The sequence below is a fragment of the Gekko japonicus genome, unplaced genomic scaffold, assembly GCF_001447785.1.
Source record: "Gekko japonicus isolate JY-2015 unplaced genomic scaffold, Gekko_japonicus_V1.1 scaffold1344, whole genome shotgun sequence".
NCBI lineage: Eukaryota > Metazoa > Chordata > Lepidosauria > Squamata > Gekkonidae > Gekko > Gekko japonicus.
Window position 1 is genome coordinate 154,481 of NW_015164226.1, and position 14,090 is coordinate 168,570.

The 14,090-nt window shown below is 43.5% G+C and overlaps 1 protein-coding gene across 1 annotated transcript in view; it reads left to right on the plus strand.

The window, feature by feature from the left end:
- Positions 1-14,090, plus strand: part of FOCAD (focadhesin) — a 175,828-nt gene that overhangs the window by 56,878 nt on the left and 104,860 nt on the right. Inside the window, exons 14-15 of the mRNA XM_015408559.1 lie at positions 1,860-1,990; positions 3,883-4,009. Coding sequence (XP_015264045.1) covers positions 1,860-1,990; positions 3,883-4,009 — 258 coding nt within the window. The remainder of the gene's footprint in view (positions 1-1,859; positions 1,991-3,882; positions 4,010-14,090) is intronic.

The window sequence follows — 14,090 nt, forward strand, 5'->3', positions numbered from 1 at the left end:
TCAATTGACAAGTATTGGGTTTCTACATTGTTCTTCACCTGTATAGACCCCAGATTTTCCTCCCTAAAATAAGCACTGTTCTCCTTTTGGCAATCATCTGGGATCTCCTTCACAATGGGTTGCTCCTGCTCTTCCGCCTTTTCAGTTTCTATCTGTGTGTTATGCGTTTTTTTCAACAAACTCGCACACGCTTCTTTGCATCCTTTTTGAACCGCCTCTTTCAAAACTCTAAGAAACTGCTCGATAGTAATCTCACCCACATCCATATTCTCGTCAATCTCCTCCTCCGTTCTCATCACGCACGCCATTTCAAGCAAGCTCTCCAAGTCAATTTATTCAAGTTCCAACCACAGTGTTCTCATTATTCTACAGTCTTTTTGCCAACCATTATCCTTTTTGTAGATCCTTGCCGATAAACAAATCCAGCACAATACAAAAATGCCAACAGAAAGTCCTTCTCTTCCCCATGCAAAATACCGACACATAATTAAATCCCATATGTCTCCCGGCCACTATCATTCTCGAATCTGGACACTTTTGTTTGGGGATTTTTCCATTTTCCTCCTGCCCCCAGCATTTCGAAGTAGGTTTACTCACACTTTCCTTTGCTTCTTCTGTGTTACTGCAGTTATTTTAAATTTTGAATCTCCGCATAGTTAAAAAAAACGGATGGCTGCGTCTAAACAGAACATGGCGGCCATGTTCTGTCCCGCCGATTGCTCCCACTTCATGGCATTGCCGATTGCGGGAGAAGCAAAAAAAAAAATCCCCCCTCTCCAGCTCTCTCTCCGGAAGGGCTGGTCAAGTTCTCCCGACAATCAGGAGACTCGAAAAGGAACGAAAGAGGGTCAGGTGGCTCAGCGCAAACTGAGATCCGCCCGTTGTCGCGCCGTACTGGAAGTCCTCCCGAGATCAGTTGTAATTCTCATTATTCCCATAATATGAGAATTTCTGCTGAAATTCATGCAGTGGTCTTTTCATAGAATCAAAGTTGGAAGGGGCCATACAGACCATTTAGTCCGACCCCCTGTCCAATGCAGGACCAGCCTAAAGCATCTCTGACAAATATTCTTCCAGCCTCTTCTTGAAAGCTGTCAGTGAAGGGGAGTTTACCGCCTCCCTAGGCAGCTGATTCCACCTTTGAACCACTCTGACCATGAAAAAGTTTTTCCTAATATCCAACTGATACCTTTCTGCATGTAATTTAAATCTGTTGGTTTAAATTGGTTAATTTTGCCAGTGTTGCATACTCAGCTAGTTTCTCTTCCCAGATCTCTATTGTAGAATAGTCTTCTGTCTTCCATTTCATTGCAAATATTATTCTGGCAACTGGGAACACAGGAATCTCAGTCTGTGGCTCAGAGCTGCTGAAGTGTATTGTTAAGACAGTGTATTGTTAAGACAAATCTTGCCCAGCTATCAATTCAGCCTACCCAATCCACTAAGCAAAGTCTGAAGCCTTCCTTAAGGTTAAGTGGCTGTTCCTCTCATGGAAGACCTGTTTAGGCTAGGGGAACTTCTTCCAGGCTAAGGTAGGATGATGCCCAGTATCTCTTAGCCTCAGCTTCTCCCTCTGAAATATGGGGGGATATTTGTCTGTCTTTCTCCATTGTATGGGTTACTGACACAATGTACATACTGCACTCTGAACAGCCTTGTCAGTCTGTACTATCTATAAATACAATGAAATTGCACCCTGCTAATCTTTGTGGCAGGGAAAATAAATGAGCACACAGCATAATTAGAAATTTAAAATTTACTTTGTGACTTTGTGTAAAAGTCCAGTTTTGTCTCTGGAAAATTAAAAAAATTAGGCTCCTAAACTCTTTCTTTTCCTCCCAAAATCAAATCGATTTTAGGATCGAGTGTACCCAGAATTGCAGAGATTCATGTCTATGTGTGATATGACTTCTTTATCTGTGAGCAAGTCTACTCAGTGGGAAAAGATTATTGCTAAAGCTGCTTCTATCAGAGATATATGCAAGCAAAGGTAAGTATACTGGCTACCAATTTTGTCCTTCCCTTCCCACCAGCCTCCCTTGTCAAACCACTTTTAGGATTGGATTTAGACGGAACTCCAGCGTTCATAGTGGTTGACACTGTGGGCTTGAAACCTCATGACCTAAGATTGGGACCATGCCCTAGTGTGCACCAAGGATGGTCTGAGCTCAGGTGGCTTCAGGCACAGCAGAGCATCTCTCCTTATATATAATTATATTTTGGTTGTGGACTCTCCTGAACATTCCATATGCTCCCAAATCAGTTGGCTCCCTGATGTTTCACTCAGAAGCTGTCCCTATCCACTGGCTGCATTGCTTGAGTCTCACCTCCAACATTCTAAACAGTTTGCTGTTCCTCTCCCCCCCCCATAGCCATTCATAACACAGAGGTTGTTTGTATATGCAGCCTGATTGGCCTTTTCCTTGGAACACAGAGGTCGTTTGCATATGCAGCCTGATTGGCCTTTGCCTCGGAACACAGAGGTCATTTGCATATGCGGCCTGATTGGCCTTTGCCTCTAACAGTCTAAACAGTTTGCTGTTGGTGTTGGGAGTCATTGAAGGTGTCCTGAGGTAAAATACATTTCCCCTTAGTGCCTGTTGGCGGAAACCATTGTTGCCAATCTCCAGGTGAGGGCTGGAGATCACTCAGAATTACAACTGCTTTCCAGATGGCAGAGATCAGTTCCCCTGGAGAAAATGATGGACTCTGTGTCCTTATATCCTGCTGAGATGGCCCCTGTATGATAGCCAATGTGACGTAGCAGTCAGGGCTTCAGAGCATGGTAAAGGCTGCAAGTGAGGGGTGTGTGGAAAGCTGAAGAGTGAGAGGGAAATACAGCTACGTTGATGATTGGCTGGGAAGGAGATAGGGTTGCCAACTCCAGGTGAGAAATTCCTGGAGATGTGAGGGATGGAGCCTGGAGAGGGTGAGGTTTCAGTAGGGGTGAGACCACAATGCCATAGACTCCCCCCTCCCAACCAGCCATTTCCTCCTGGGGTACCATTGTTACCAATCTCCAGGTGGGGGCTGGAGATCACTTGGAATTACAACTGCTCTCCAGGAGGGAGGGGGGAGGAGATGGAAAGCTGAAGTCAGAGGGGCAGATAAAGGTAGGTTGATGGTTGACTGGGAAGGAGATAGGGTTGCCAACTCCAGGTTGGGAAATTCCTGGAGATTTGAGGGGTGGAGCCTTGAGAGGGTGAGGTTTGAGGAGTGATAGGACTTCAGACAGGTACAATGCCATAGACTTAACCCTCCAAACCAGTCATTCCCTCCTGGGGAACCATTGTTGCCAATCTCCAGGTGAGGGCTGGAGATCACTCAAAATTACAACTGTTCTTTAGGTAGCAGAGATCAGTTCCTCTGGAGAAAATGGTGGACTCGGTGTCATTATACCTTGCTGAGGTTGCCACAGCAAATTAACACTGAGTGCCCAAGGCCGGGGCACTCTCCTAGAGCCTCTTTCTAGAGCTTGTTGTATTTATTTCCACAATGGACCTTATTCCTAGTAGGAAATTATAAAACTGCCCCTGTAATTGGAAGGATGAATCCTCCTCTTTGGCCTGAGCTAACATATACACTAGGACTGGGTCCTGACCTTTTTGAGCCTCCAGGTACCTTTGGGATTCTGACACAATGTGGTAGAGACAGCCACACAGTAGCTGCCACAGGAGGTAGAGCCAGCGACAAAATGGCTGCTGCAGCTTACCTTCAGTCCTTGTGCTGTGGTGGCAGCTGCTGCCAAACCAGCTTTCATACTTTATTGGTGGGGGGGACAGAATATTTTGGCCTATCAAGATTTTATGGTATGGAACTGAACCAAGTTAAGTTCTTCATGCATATTGCATGGCTACAGGTAATGTTTGTGTTTTTTATCAGGCCATACCAACATGGAGCAGATATGTTGGCTGCAATTTCTCAAGTATTGAATGAATGCACAAAACCTGACCAAGCCACACCTGCTGTCTTAGTGTTACAAGGTCTTCATGCACTTTGTCAAGCTGAGGTAAATTTCACTGAGCTCAAATTGCTGTTTTCCTCTTTCACATTGCGTGTTTTCTTCATTTTAGCTTCCTAGCAGCTTGGGTTAGAATCCAATATTTATATTCTGTTCTGGTAATGTAAACCTCCCTGTTTTCCTCATTTATGAGTTATCCACTGAGAAGTGCAGTATGTCCATTTAATATCCAAATAGTAATTTACACTGGGACCCTCCAACAATGTGCTTGTCACTTTATGTCTAATTCATTGGTTCCAGCAGAAATATAATTCCCTCAAAAAGTTATATGTTTCTGCATACTGTACAAGCTAAATATAAAGATCTTTTAAAAATGACTGCTGCTGCAGTGTGTGCTAATGCTTATGATCTGTCCCCCCCTCCAATTCCAGGCCACATTTTTGTGGTGTTATCTACCTGGAATGTTGTCTCTTTAAGGCCAACATTTTCTTGGATAGCAATAAGTCTTTATAGTCCAGTTTGGAGGTACAATATAAGGTACATCTTACAGTATGTCTTGTGCAAACAGAAATGCAAGGAGGGATACAATCAAGTTGACAATGCAAGGGCTGTTTGTCATGACATTCTTTTGTTTCTGCTTGCACAAGAGCTCTAGTGGAAGTGGAAATGTTCTGTGTAATCCAACCTATAATTTTGATCTTTGTTAGTCTTCAAAATATTACCTGTGTTTCAAGATTAGTTAACCTGTATGTTTTGAAACCAACCAACCAAAGACATAAAACAGTGTTAACCTGGATAACAGTATATTTCTAGATGCTGTAGCTTGTGATTAAAACAAAATTGGGTCTACTACAGGATGCAAGTTTATTTTTTTTAAAACCATACTTTGACATGACCTGCCAAAGAAAATATTGTACTTGATAGAAACATTGCCGCTTTGCTTTATGGCTGTTTTTGATTCTGCCTGTCTTGATACCCAAACCTTAATTTCCCCCACATTCTTTTGTGGGTTTTGTGTGTAAATGTGGAGTGCATGGATTATCAGCCACTGGTGTTCTACACCTTGGGCTAGAAACATTGAAGAGATTTTGTAGAACAGTGTGTTGGACTAGTAATATTTGCAAAGTGTGGTCATAGTGCTTATGTTCTACACTGAGTTTATCTAGTTCTAGGCCACACTTTGTTTATCAAACTCATAACTATTTCCAAGGCCAAGATGTTTTAGGTAGGAATGGTTGTTGGGTATCACAATGTGAGGTTATTTTGAGGTGCCACAGCAACAAGGACAGAAGCATCCTAATCGAGACACCCTGACTGGAATTTTAGTGAGCCAGGAGGAGTGTGGGATCATGGGTAGCTGGGTGAAGTAGCTCAAGTTCCTAGCTGTGGTCACTAAAAAATGTCCAGATCTGAGAAATGGAAGAGGTAAACTATGATGGAGATAGAAAGGTAGTCAAGCAGGGCTGAGTAGCTCACCTGCCCCTCAAAGATGTCAGAGCATACAGGGTCAGCTACTTTGCAGAGCTCCACAGTTATCACTATTGCCAGAAACCACAGCTGTTTAAAAGTGCTATGTACTTACCTGGAGAAAGAAGGAAATGACTTGCAAGGACACCAGCATCTGCTGCTCCCTCATGAACACACATGAAGCTGCCTTTTATTGAGTCAGATTATTGGTCTGTCAAGGCCAGTATTTTCTACTGCGACTGTCAATGGCTGTCTGAGATCTCAGACAGAAGTCTTTCACATCATGTACCACCTGTCCCTTTTAACTGGGGATGCCAGAGAGTGAACCTGGAGCCTTTTGCATGCAAAGCAGGTGCATTAGCACTGAGCCACTACCCCACCCATGATGGGAAAACTCAGTTTGAGGTTAAGTGCTTCTGATCATGGCTTAGAAGCCCATTAGAAAGAAAGATGATGGGTGATTGTCAGTGTTCTCTCTAAGCTGAGTTAGGGTGAGCTAGCTCACAGTTTTTTAGCCTCCTGCTCGCCTATTTTTGTCTTAGCTCAGGAAGTATGGCTCCAGAGCAAATTAATTTCTGCAGTAGCCAAATCGCTGGCTCACCACTTTAATGCCAGTAGCTCACAAAGTAGAATTTTTGCTTATGAGACTCCACAGCTTAGAGGGAGCATTGGTGATTGTAACTCCATAGGTATCTAAGAATCTGGACATTATTGTCCTAATGTTTACATATTTGTTGTACTTTTCATTGTTGATGAGATGCTGAGTTTGAGATAATAAAAGAATATTTAATACATCTTGCAAAACATTTTAAGAAATCTCTAGGTAGAAAATATTGTATAGGTATCGCTGGAAGAGAGAGTCCCTCATACAATAACTTTCAGCATAAGTTAAATGTAATGGTTGTCTTGTATTAGAATATAATGGATTACACAAAGTAGGAAACACTACACATGAATTACTCATATTGCTCCAGAGCTTTGGGGTGATTTATGAAGACGGCTAAATCTTTTTGTGCTTTTGTATAATGGAGCCCTTTAATGAGACTTACAGCATTTACTGGCTTGCATGTCAGGCCTGGAAATTATACATCGTAGTTCTTGCCAGACCACATTTACTAATTCTTGGCAAATCTTTTGTTTTTTTGCCAGCATAATTCAACAGAAGCCAGCATACTTTCTGAGAGGCTGTGTATCCTGGTTTATAATAGATTTCATGTGTGAAATTTATTAAGGCAGGCCAAGTAAGATTCAGAGATGAAAAGGCTAAGCATAGATTCCCCCACCCCCCAGTCTTTTTTTCTGGAAGCAATTCATTGCTGTTTACTCTTTGATTCCACATTTATCAGGCCTTGACCAGAAAAAGAGAACAGACGGAACAGAATAGCACAATGAAAATTACGATGATGACAAATTACATTGGTTAGTGAATTTGACAACTAGAAGAAAATTGTACCCTGGGCATTCTTAAAATAACTTGGCTATTAAAGCTGAAGTGATGTATTTTTGTACATATGAAAGCAAAAACCAAGCTTTCTTCGGTTGAAGAGTCTTTTTCCCCCCTGCGGAGACTAAAATCTTCACAGTCTTGCAGGAATCTCCACAGTCCTTACACTTTCAGCCTTAAAATCAGATGGAGCAAAGTACTGGGGCACCATTTAAGGAATGTGGAGGATCATGTCTATATTAGGGGCATCTGTATCTTGGTTTCTTGAGAAATGTACGAGTTAACATGGCAAATACGTTTCTGTTTTTATTTATTTATTGCTATTTAATCTTGGCTATATCCTATAGTAAACCTTGGAAATTGCTATGAATTTGCTTCCTTTCCAGTTGCTGCCCTTTCTCCTGAGTCATGAAGTGTCTCCTCTGGTAAAGCAACAGATTTCAGGCACCATAACAAAATATCAATTACTTTTGAGTTTTATTAACTGCAAGGTACCTTCTGGCTGCCATAACAATCAGGGAGCAAAAGTCTAGCTTTTCTATGTGATGCTTGATGATTTTTATAATTAAAATTCTCTGTAAATTGGCCATGTTGTACTTTTTTTTTTTAATGCCAATTAAGGTACCATATTTGGATTGGATTGGAGTTTTATTAATGTGGAGAATTGTACATCTTGAGCATCAAGCAGTTTGGGGCTACCCCTGCTTCTTGTTCTGTGGGGGTGTGAGTTCTGGGCAATAGAGCCTGGCCTCTTGTTACAATACTGTCATTGAGGTTTCTATCTAATCTTTAATAGTGTTATTAACTACTGAGGTGCTTTGGCACCAACTGGTTTTAGTGCTGAGAGTTATGTACTCGCGAGTGCCTGGTGTGCTCTGTTTTTGACTCCTTGCTCAGGGTTGGTGTAACAAAACCTTTGTACTTGATAATGCCCTTGTACGTCATGATAAGTTTAGTACCGGTGGAATGAGTGCCTATAAGTCATAGCATGTCCTAATAAGCTTAAATGGTTATTAGAACAGAGGAGGAAGCTAATAGCTGTGAAGAACTGGGTGTAAATCATCAGCCGTAGCTGGCAGGAACTGGTTGCAAAGTATAGTTGTTATGCCTGTGAGGATCTATAAATGTATTACAGTTCTGATGAGGAAAAAGCTAAATGACTCGGCAATAATGTCATCCCATGGGATCAAGAAGGTATATAGTTGGAAGATACAGATGCATCCTAGAAGGTGTGTAGTTAGTGAACCAGAACCCATTTGTGCTGTCAAGGTGTGCATAGTGAACTTCTCCCAACTGTCCTATGTTCCTTGCAGAGTGTTTCTGTAATGATTGAGTTGAAAGGAAATGAAAGTGGGATATGTCTCTGTGTTAAAAGCAAACACTACCTTTCTAAAGCAATGATTTGCCACAGCTGGCCTCTTTGGGGCAGTTCACACCACACACATTCCTTGTCTGCAGCATCAAGTGCCGTCTTGGATTTCTAAAAGAGCCCTTGCCAATCAGTCAATATTATTAGAACTTCATGTTGCCTGATCTCAGATGCATTTGGTAAGCATCATATTGACAGAGAGAGCCGTCAAGTGTTGAGTATTCCAACAGATCATACATGTGGACACTGGTTCTTTGTTTCCATGTTGCAAAGTAGTTTCTCCCTGTCTCTTTCTCCTTATGTTTCTGCTAAAAGATATGGAGACTGACCACCTGTGAAAGGGCTGGTTTGTGAGGACATTTTGGCTCCCAGATCAGTCTGAAAAAATAGAGCTGCCTTTGAGAATACACATGTTGAGCATCCCTGATGCACATGTGTGCTCACTGTTTTGTGTGTGATTTATTTTTAATAATGAGCATTTTAAGGGTAAATTGTATCTCCCTGTATATAGAGCATATTCTTCATAGTACTTCACTGCTGTTCTATTCAGAGGTCATTTCGGGGGGGAACACGGGGGATCGCAGTTCCCCCTGGTGAGGTACGGGGGGTGGGGCACATGACGAAGCCCCGCCCCCTGCTTCCGGCTGCCCCGCTTCCGGCCCTCATTCAGCCAGGAGGAGGCAGGAGAAGAGGGAGGGTAAGTTGCTTCCTCCCTGCCTCTCCCCACCCCTGCCTGCCTGGGGCCAGGGAGGGCCTTCGCGGGGCTTCCTTGCACTCCCGCCGGCCTTGCAGGTCCACCGCCAGGCCCCTCATGGGGCTCGGCAGTGGAGTTGCAAGGACGCCGTCGGCTGCCGGGACCATTGGGGGCGGGGTGTGTGGCCTTATGACACACTTCCGGTGATGTCAGGGTGTGTGGCCTTATGACACTTCTGGTGATGTCAGGGGGTGTGGCATATGCTAATGAGTTATGCTAATGAGTTCCCCTAGCTCTTTTTCTACGAAATGACCCCTGGTTCTATTAATAGTATTGGAAGCCTCCTTGATTTGGAGGCTTTGCATCCATGCATTCATACTTCAGTGTTAAACATGAGTGCAAGGAGCCATCAACAGTTAATAAGAATTCAGCGGAGGTGAGCATTAAGAGGATGGTAGAGCTCATTCTGGAATTCTGTCAAGTGGGAGAAAATGCAGGGTGATAGAGATGTGAAATGGTCTTCCATAGGAACAACAGTAGTGTCTCCCTGTTGCTCAGGCCAATGAGTAGCAGCTTTTATAGAAGTTGTACAGTACCCTGTAACCTGCAGTGGTCTATTAGTGATAGGCAGCTTCGTTGCTGGAGTGGCCGATTCTTCCATTTGGCCATAGTTTGGTAGTGGCAGCACATAGGCTGAATTCCAGCCTGACAATCCCTCATGTTGAGGACTGTTTCTAATATAACACCCTGGGAAGACAGAAACAATTGTTCCATTTGTCAGAAGGTATCACATGTCCCAATGCAATATCCTCCATACTGTTTCTCATGGCAGTGTTATAGGGAACTGCCATTCTGTAAATAAGGTCCGGGAAGGAAGGAAGATGTAAAAAAACGTGACAGCAATGTGTATGGTACAGGCAAAAACAGCGTGGATTCTGTGATCGAGCCAGGCCTCAATTTCTTCTGGAAGTTTTGGTAAGAAGGAGCATCTCCTGTGTTACTCTTTACTCGGCCCGCTCGCAGGGAGAGCGAGGTAAAAATACCTAAATAAATAAAAAAATAAAATAAAGAATGAAGTGAAGAGTTTAAAATAAATGTACTTTCATAATCACTTTATAGTGTCAGTAGGTCAGAATAATTAAAGCAATTTCTTCTAGCAAATGTGTCCTGAATCAACATATCCTGTTGCATGAAAGCATTTAAAGAAAAGGGGGAAAAACGTTGCTGGCAGCATCCCTGAGATCTATGAAGTTAAAACCTTGTTAATCCTTAGAGATGGAAATGATCTATCCATCCTAAAACAACAACAAAGGAAGGAACAATGAGCCACGAAAAGTTTTAAAACAAACTTACAAAGGGGGCCTGCACTCCAAGCCTTTGAACGCTGTCTGGGGTTACAAAGATGCTTTCTGATCAGCCACTGCTCTGTTGTGTCAGGGCTAATAGGTGTCTCCATATCATACAGCAAAATCCCTTTTATCTTCCGTGGCTCCTAGAGGGTGTTGTACTCTCAAATAACAGCCACGTACAATTGAGCAATAACTATCAAGACACAGGGCATTTCCTGGGGATTCATGACCGAGGGAAATAGTGACCGTTTATCAAAAGACAGAACCGGCTGTTCCCCCGGAAATGCACCATGCCAAGATCATTAGTGCTGTTATTACCTTTGTATTTGTTTACTTAAAAAAACACACACCCAAAATCTGCATTGAGAAGAAAGCATAATTTTGTCTCCCTGTGGTTTCTTTACAACGCTACAGGGTAGCCGACTCTCAATGGGGTTGCTGCTGTGCTTCATTATTCCAGAGAATTCGTTTCTTGCTGAAGCAGCCAATCCAGGGTCTAGATTTTTGTTCTTCTTAAGGGTGTAAAAATAATTTATTATGGAAATGCTACAGTATAGTTGAGAGCCCCTGAGAAGCTAGTTAAATAGCCAGCTGTGTACAGTAATATTTTTAATGAACTGTGGATTTTTTTTTTCTTTCGCATTGCAGCCCAAAGATCTTTTTACAGTGTTGGTGGCAGGAGGTTATTGTTCTGATTAGTTTTGTTGTGGCAAACAGGGAGTGCTGAATTTAAGTCAAAATATGTCTGCATGCAATGAAGCAGAGCAAAGGAGTAATCTTCTGAAAATGTCGAAGAAGGGGGAATGGCAAAACTTTTTAGACTGCAGAGTCCATTCCTATCCTAATTTGCAGGTTATGTTTTGTTTTGTGTCATTTTGTGTCATTGGTTACTGAAATATAAACCAAAAATCATTTCCTTGGAAGCAAAATTCATTAGGGTTGCCAGCTCTGGGTTGGGAAATACCTGGAGATGTTGAGGGTGGAGTCTGGGGAGGGTGGGGCTTGAGGAGGGGAGGGACCTCAGCAGCCTTTTTGTCCAGGGGAACTGATCATACTCATCTGGAGATCATTTGTAAGAACAGGAGGTTGGCAACCCTAGTTTGGAAATGCCTGGAAATTTGAGGGTGGAGACTGGGAGGGTGGGGTTTAGGGAAGGGAGGGACCTTGGTAGGGTATAATACCATACAGTCCATCTTCCAAAGCAGCCATTTCCCCTGGAAGTGGAATAAATGCGTTAGGTAAATAATAAGAAATCTATGTGGTCTGGAGATAAGTTGTAATTCCAGGGGATCCCCACCCCCCACCTGGAGGCTGGCAACCCGATGTAGAAGACAGGTTAATGGGTAACCATAATGTTACCTTGACAGCGCCCCATATGTGCCCCAGAGAGCACTGATGTCAAGGTTGCAAAATTGCCTGACTCTCCCTGGCCCAAAAGATGCCAGACTGGCCATAACGAGGGCCAGGGCTTTTTCAGTGGCGGCTCCACACTGATGGAATGAGCTCCTGGAGGACATCCGGGCCCTGCGGGAACTTTTACAGTTTCGCAGGGCCTGTAAAACGGAGCTCTTCCGCCAGGCCTTCGATTAGGAGCTGCCACTGATGGATGTACCATCATAAGTCGAACATGCCACAGCCCTGTTATAACGTTGGATGGTCTTTTCTTACTGGATCATGTATAGGAAACTGCTGCCATCTGTTTGCACTGTTTGTACTAGCACTTTATGCAATTGTTTTATTATGAATTTTATGGTATTTATTGATCTTGTGTAAGCCGCCTTGACCCAGTTTGTACTGGCAAGGCGAGGTATAAATTGGAAGTAAAAATAAATAAATAAACAAATAACTGTAATGTGGATATCACTGGCTACTCCACAGTGTGAAGCTGTGGCTAAGTTAGGTGGTGAAAGAATCGGTTTATGACCCTCTGAAATAACATTACAACAGCCCAAAGGGGATCCTGGTGGTCATGGGCACTCAATGAAAGGGCAATAGTGGGAGGGCTTCTAGTGTCCTGGCCCCACTGCTGGACCTCCTGATGGCACCTGGTATTTTTGGCCACTGTGTGACAGAGTGTTGGACTGGATGGGCCATTGGTCTGTTCCAACATTGGCTTCTCTTCCGTTCTTACGTCAAGGTGTACTGGGAGCAACTTGCTTCCATGGCCATTTTGGTACTGTGCAGAAATAAAAGGTGGTAAGGCAGTTCTTGCGGAACAGTGATGCACTCAGACCTCTTGCCTACAAAGCAGAGGTGTGAAAAAAGCGGGCTGGATGTAAGACTTCTGTTCACATTGAATGTGAGGTGAAGCCCTCTGTTCCCATTAAATGGCATGGTGGTGCTGGGTTGACAGCCAGCTTAAGAGTACTGCAGCAGAAGAACCTACTGTAGCTGTGCACTCTTATCACATAAGATTGGTTGATATTATGCCCAAACTGGAAATTGGTTTGTATGTTTAGAAACTGTTTTTGTTACTAATTTTTACTCATATCCCTTTCTGTGTAGAGCTAGGAACAATCATATTTTAGCCCTACTACAACAAGGGCTTAAAAAAAAATACTTCTGCCTCCCCCTATGCCAAATGCTGTGACTTGTACATCCTCAAAAGTCAATACTGCCACAGCTGATGGTTGTCATAATGTTACTTTTGTCTTTTCATGTTTTAGAATGTTTAGCTTTCCTCTTTGTCTTGTCTAGCTTGCCCCTTCCAGGTCTGGTCCTAGATTAGCCCACTGGGTTCAGTGCTGGAACCTATTCTTCCACTCCTTGCCTCGTCCTCTCAGAAATCAGGAGATGACTAAGTGTGTATTCCTCAGCTCCTTCTGCCTCCCCCCCCTTTGCAGTTACACAGTCTCAATGCCCTTGTCTCCTCTTGTGAATTTCCCCAGTCAGCAGCAGATTTCTTAGTTGTCTTGGTAACTTCTCTGGGCATTCATAATTGTTGTGGCCCTGCCTCCTTTTTGTAGCTTGTTATCCATTGTTGTAGAGAGAGATTCTCTACCAGTTCTCTTTTCACTTTGGTCTGCTGCCTGGGTGAGTGATCTACATTACTTGCAGGCTTAGAGGAACCCCCGACAAGAATCAAAGCACCCATTTTACAGATATAGTCATTAATACTGTCTGTGATTAGGGGTAGGCAGGTAAAGAGCATTAGCATTTCAGAGGCTGTAGCTAGCTCCAAGCCAGTCTCCCCCCCCCTTTGTTTTCAGCAGTTTGGATGCTGTAGCCCTATGACAGCTGAAACTGCATGCACCAGCACTGTATCAAGGGGTGTTTGAATGAATTGTTTTCCCAAGCAGTTGTGTAAAAAACACTGCCTCGTAGTGTAGTGCTAAGCAGAGTTACACCCTTCTAAGTCCATGAAAGTCAGTGAGCTTGGAAGGATGTACCTCTGTGTAGGAACTGCACTATTGCACTAATTACTTCTAGGAAACCTGTTCACATCAGTCTTTCTGGGGAATATTTCAAAGGTTTCTGGGTAGCACTCTAGGGTAGTTCTCCCAGTTATGCAGAGCACCAGGTGGGCCCATATGAATCTACCAGAGACCCAGCATGGTATAGTGCAGGGGTGGCCAAACTTTGACTTGGGAGCATATTTCACACATATTGTGTGGCTCCCGGCAGGGCAGCTGGGGAAGTGAAAGAGAGGCATGCCTCCCCGATCAGTCTTCTCTTCCCCAGCCAGTGTTCCCTTCTCTGGGTAGGCTTGAGATTGGGGGGGGGGAACAGAGAAAGAAAAAAACTTTAACTTTAAATGCATAAAGACACCCCCCTCCCCCACTGGCTGGCTTGGAGAAGGCATTTGT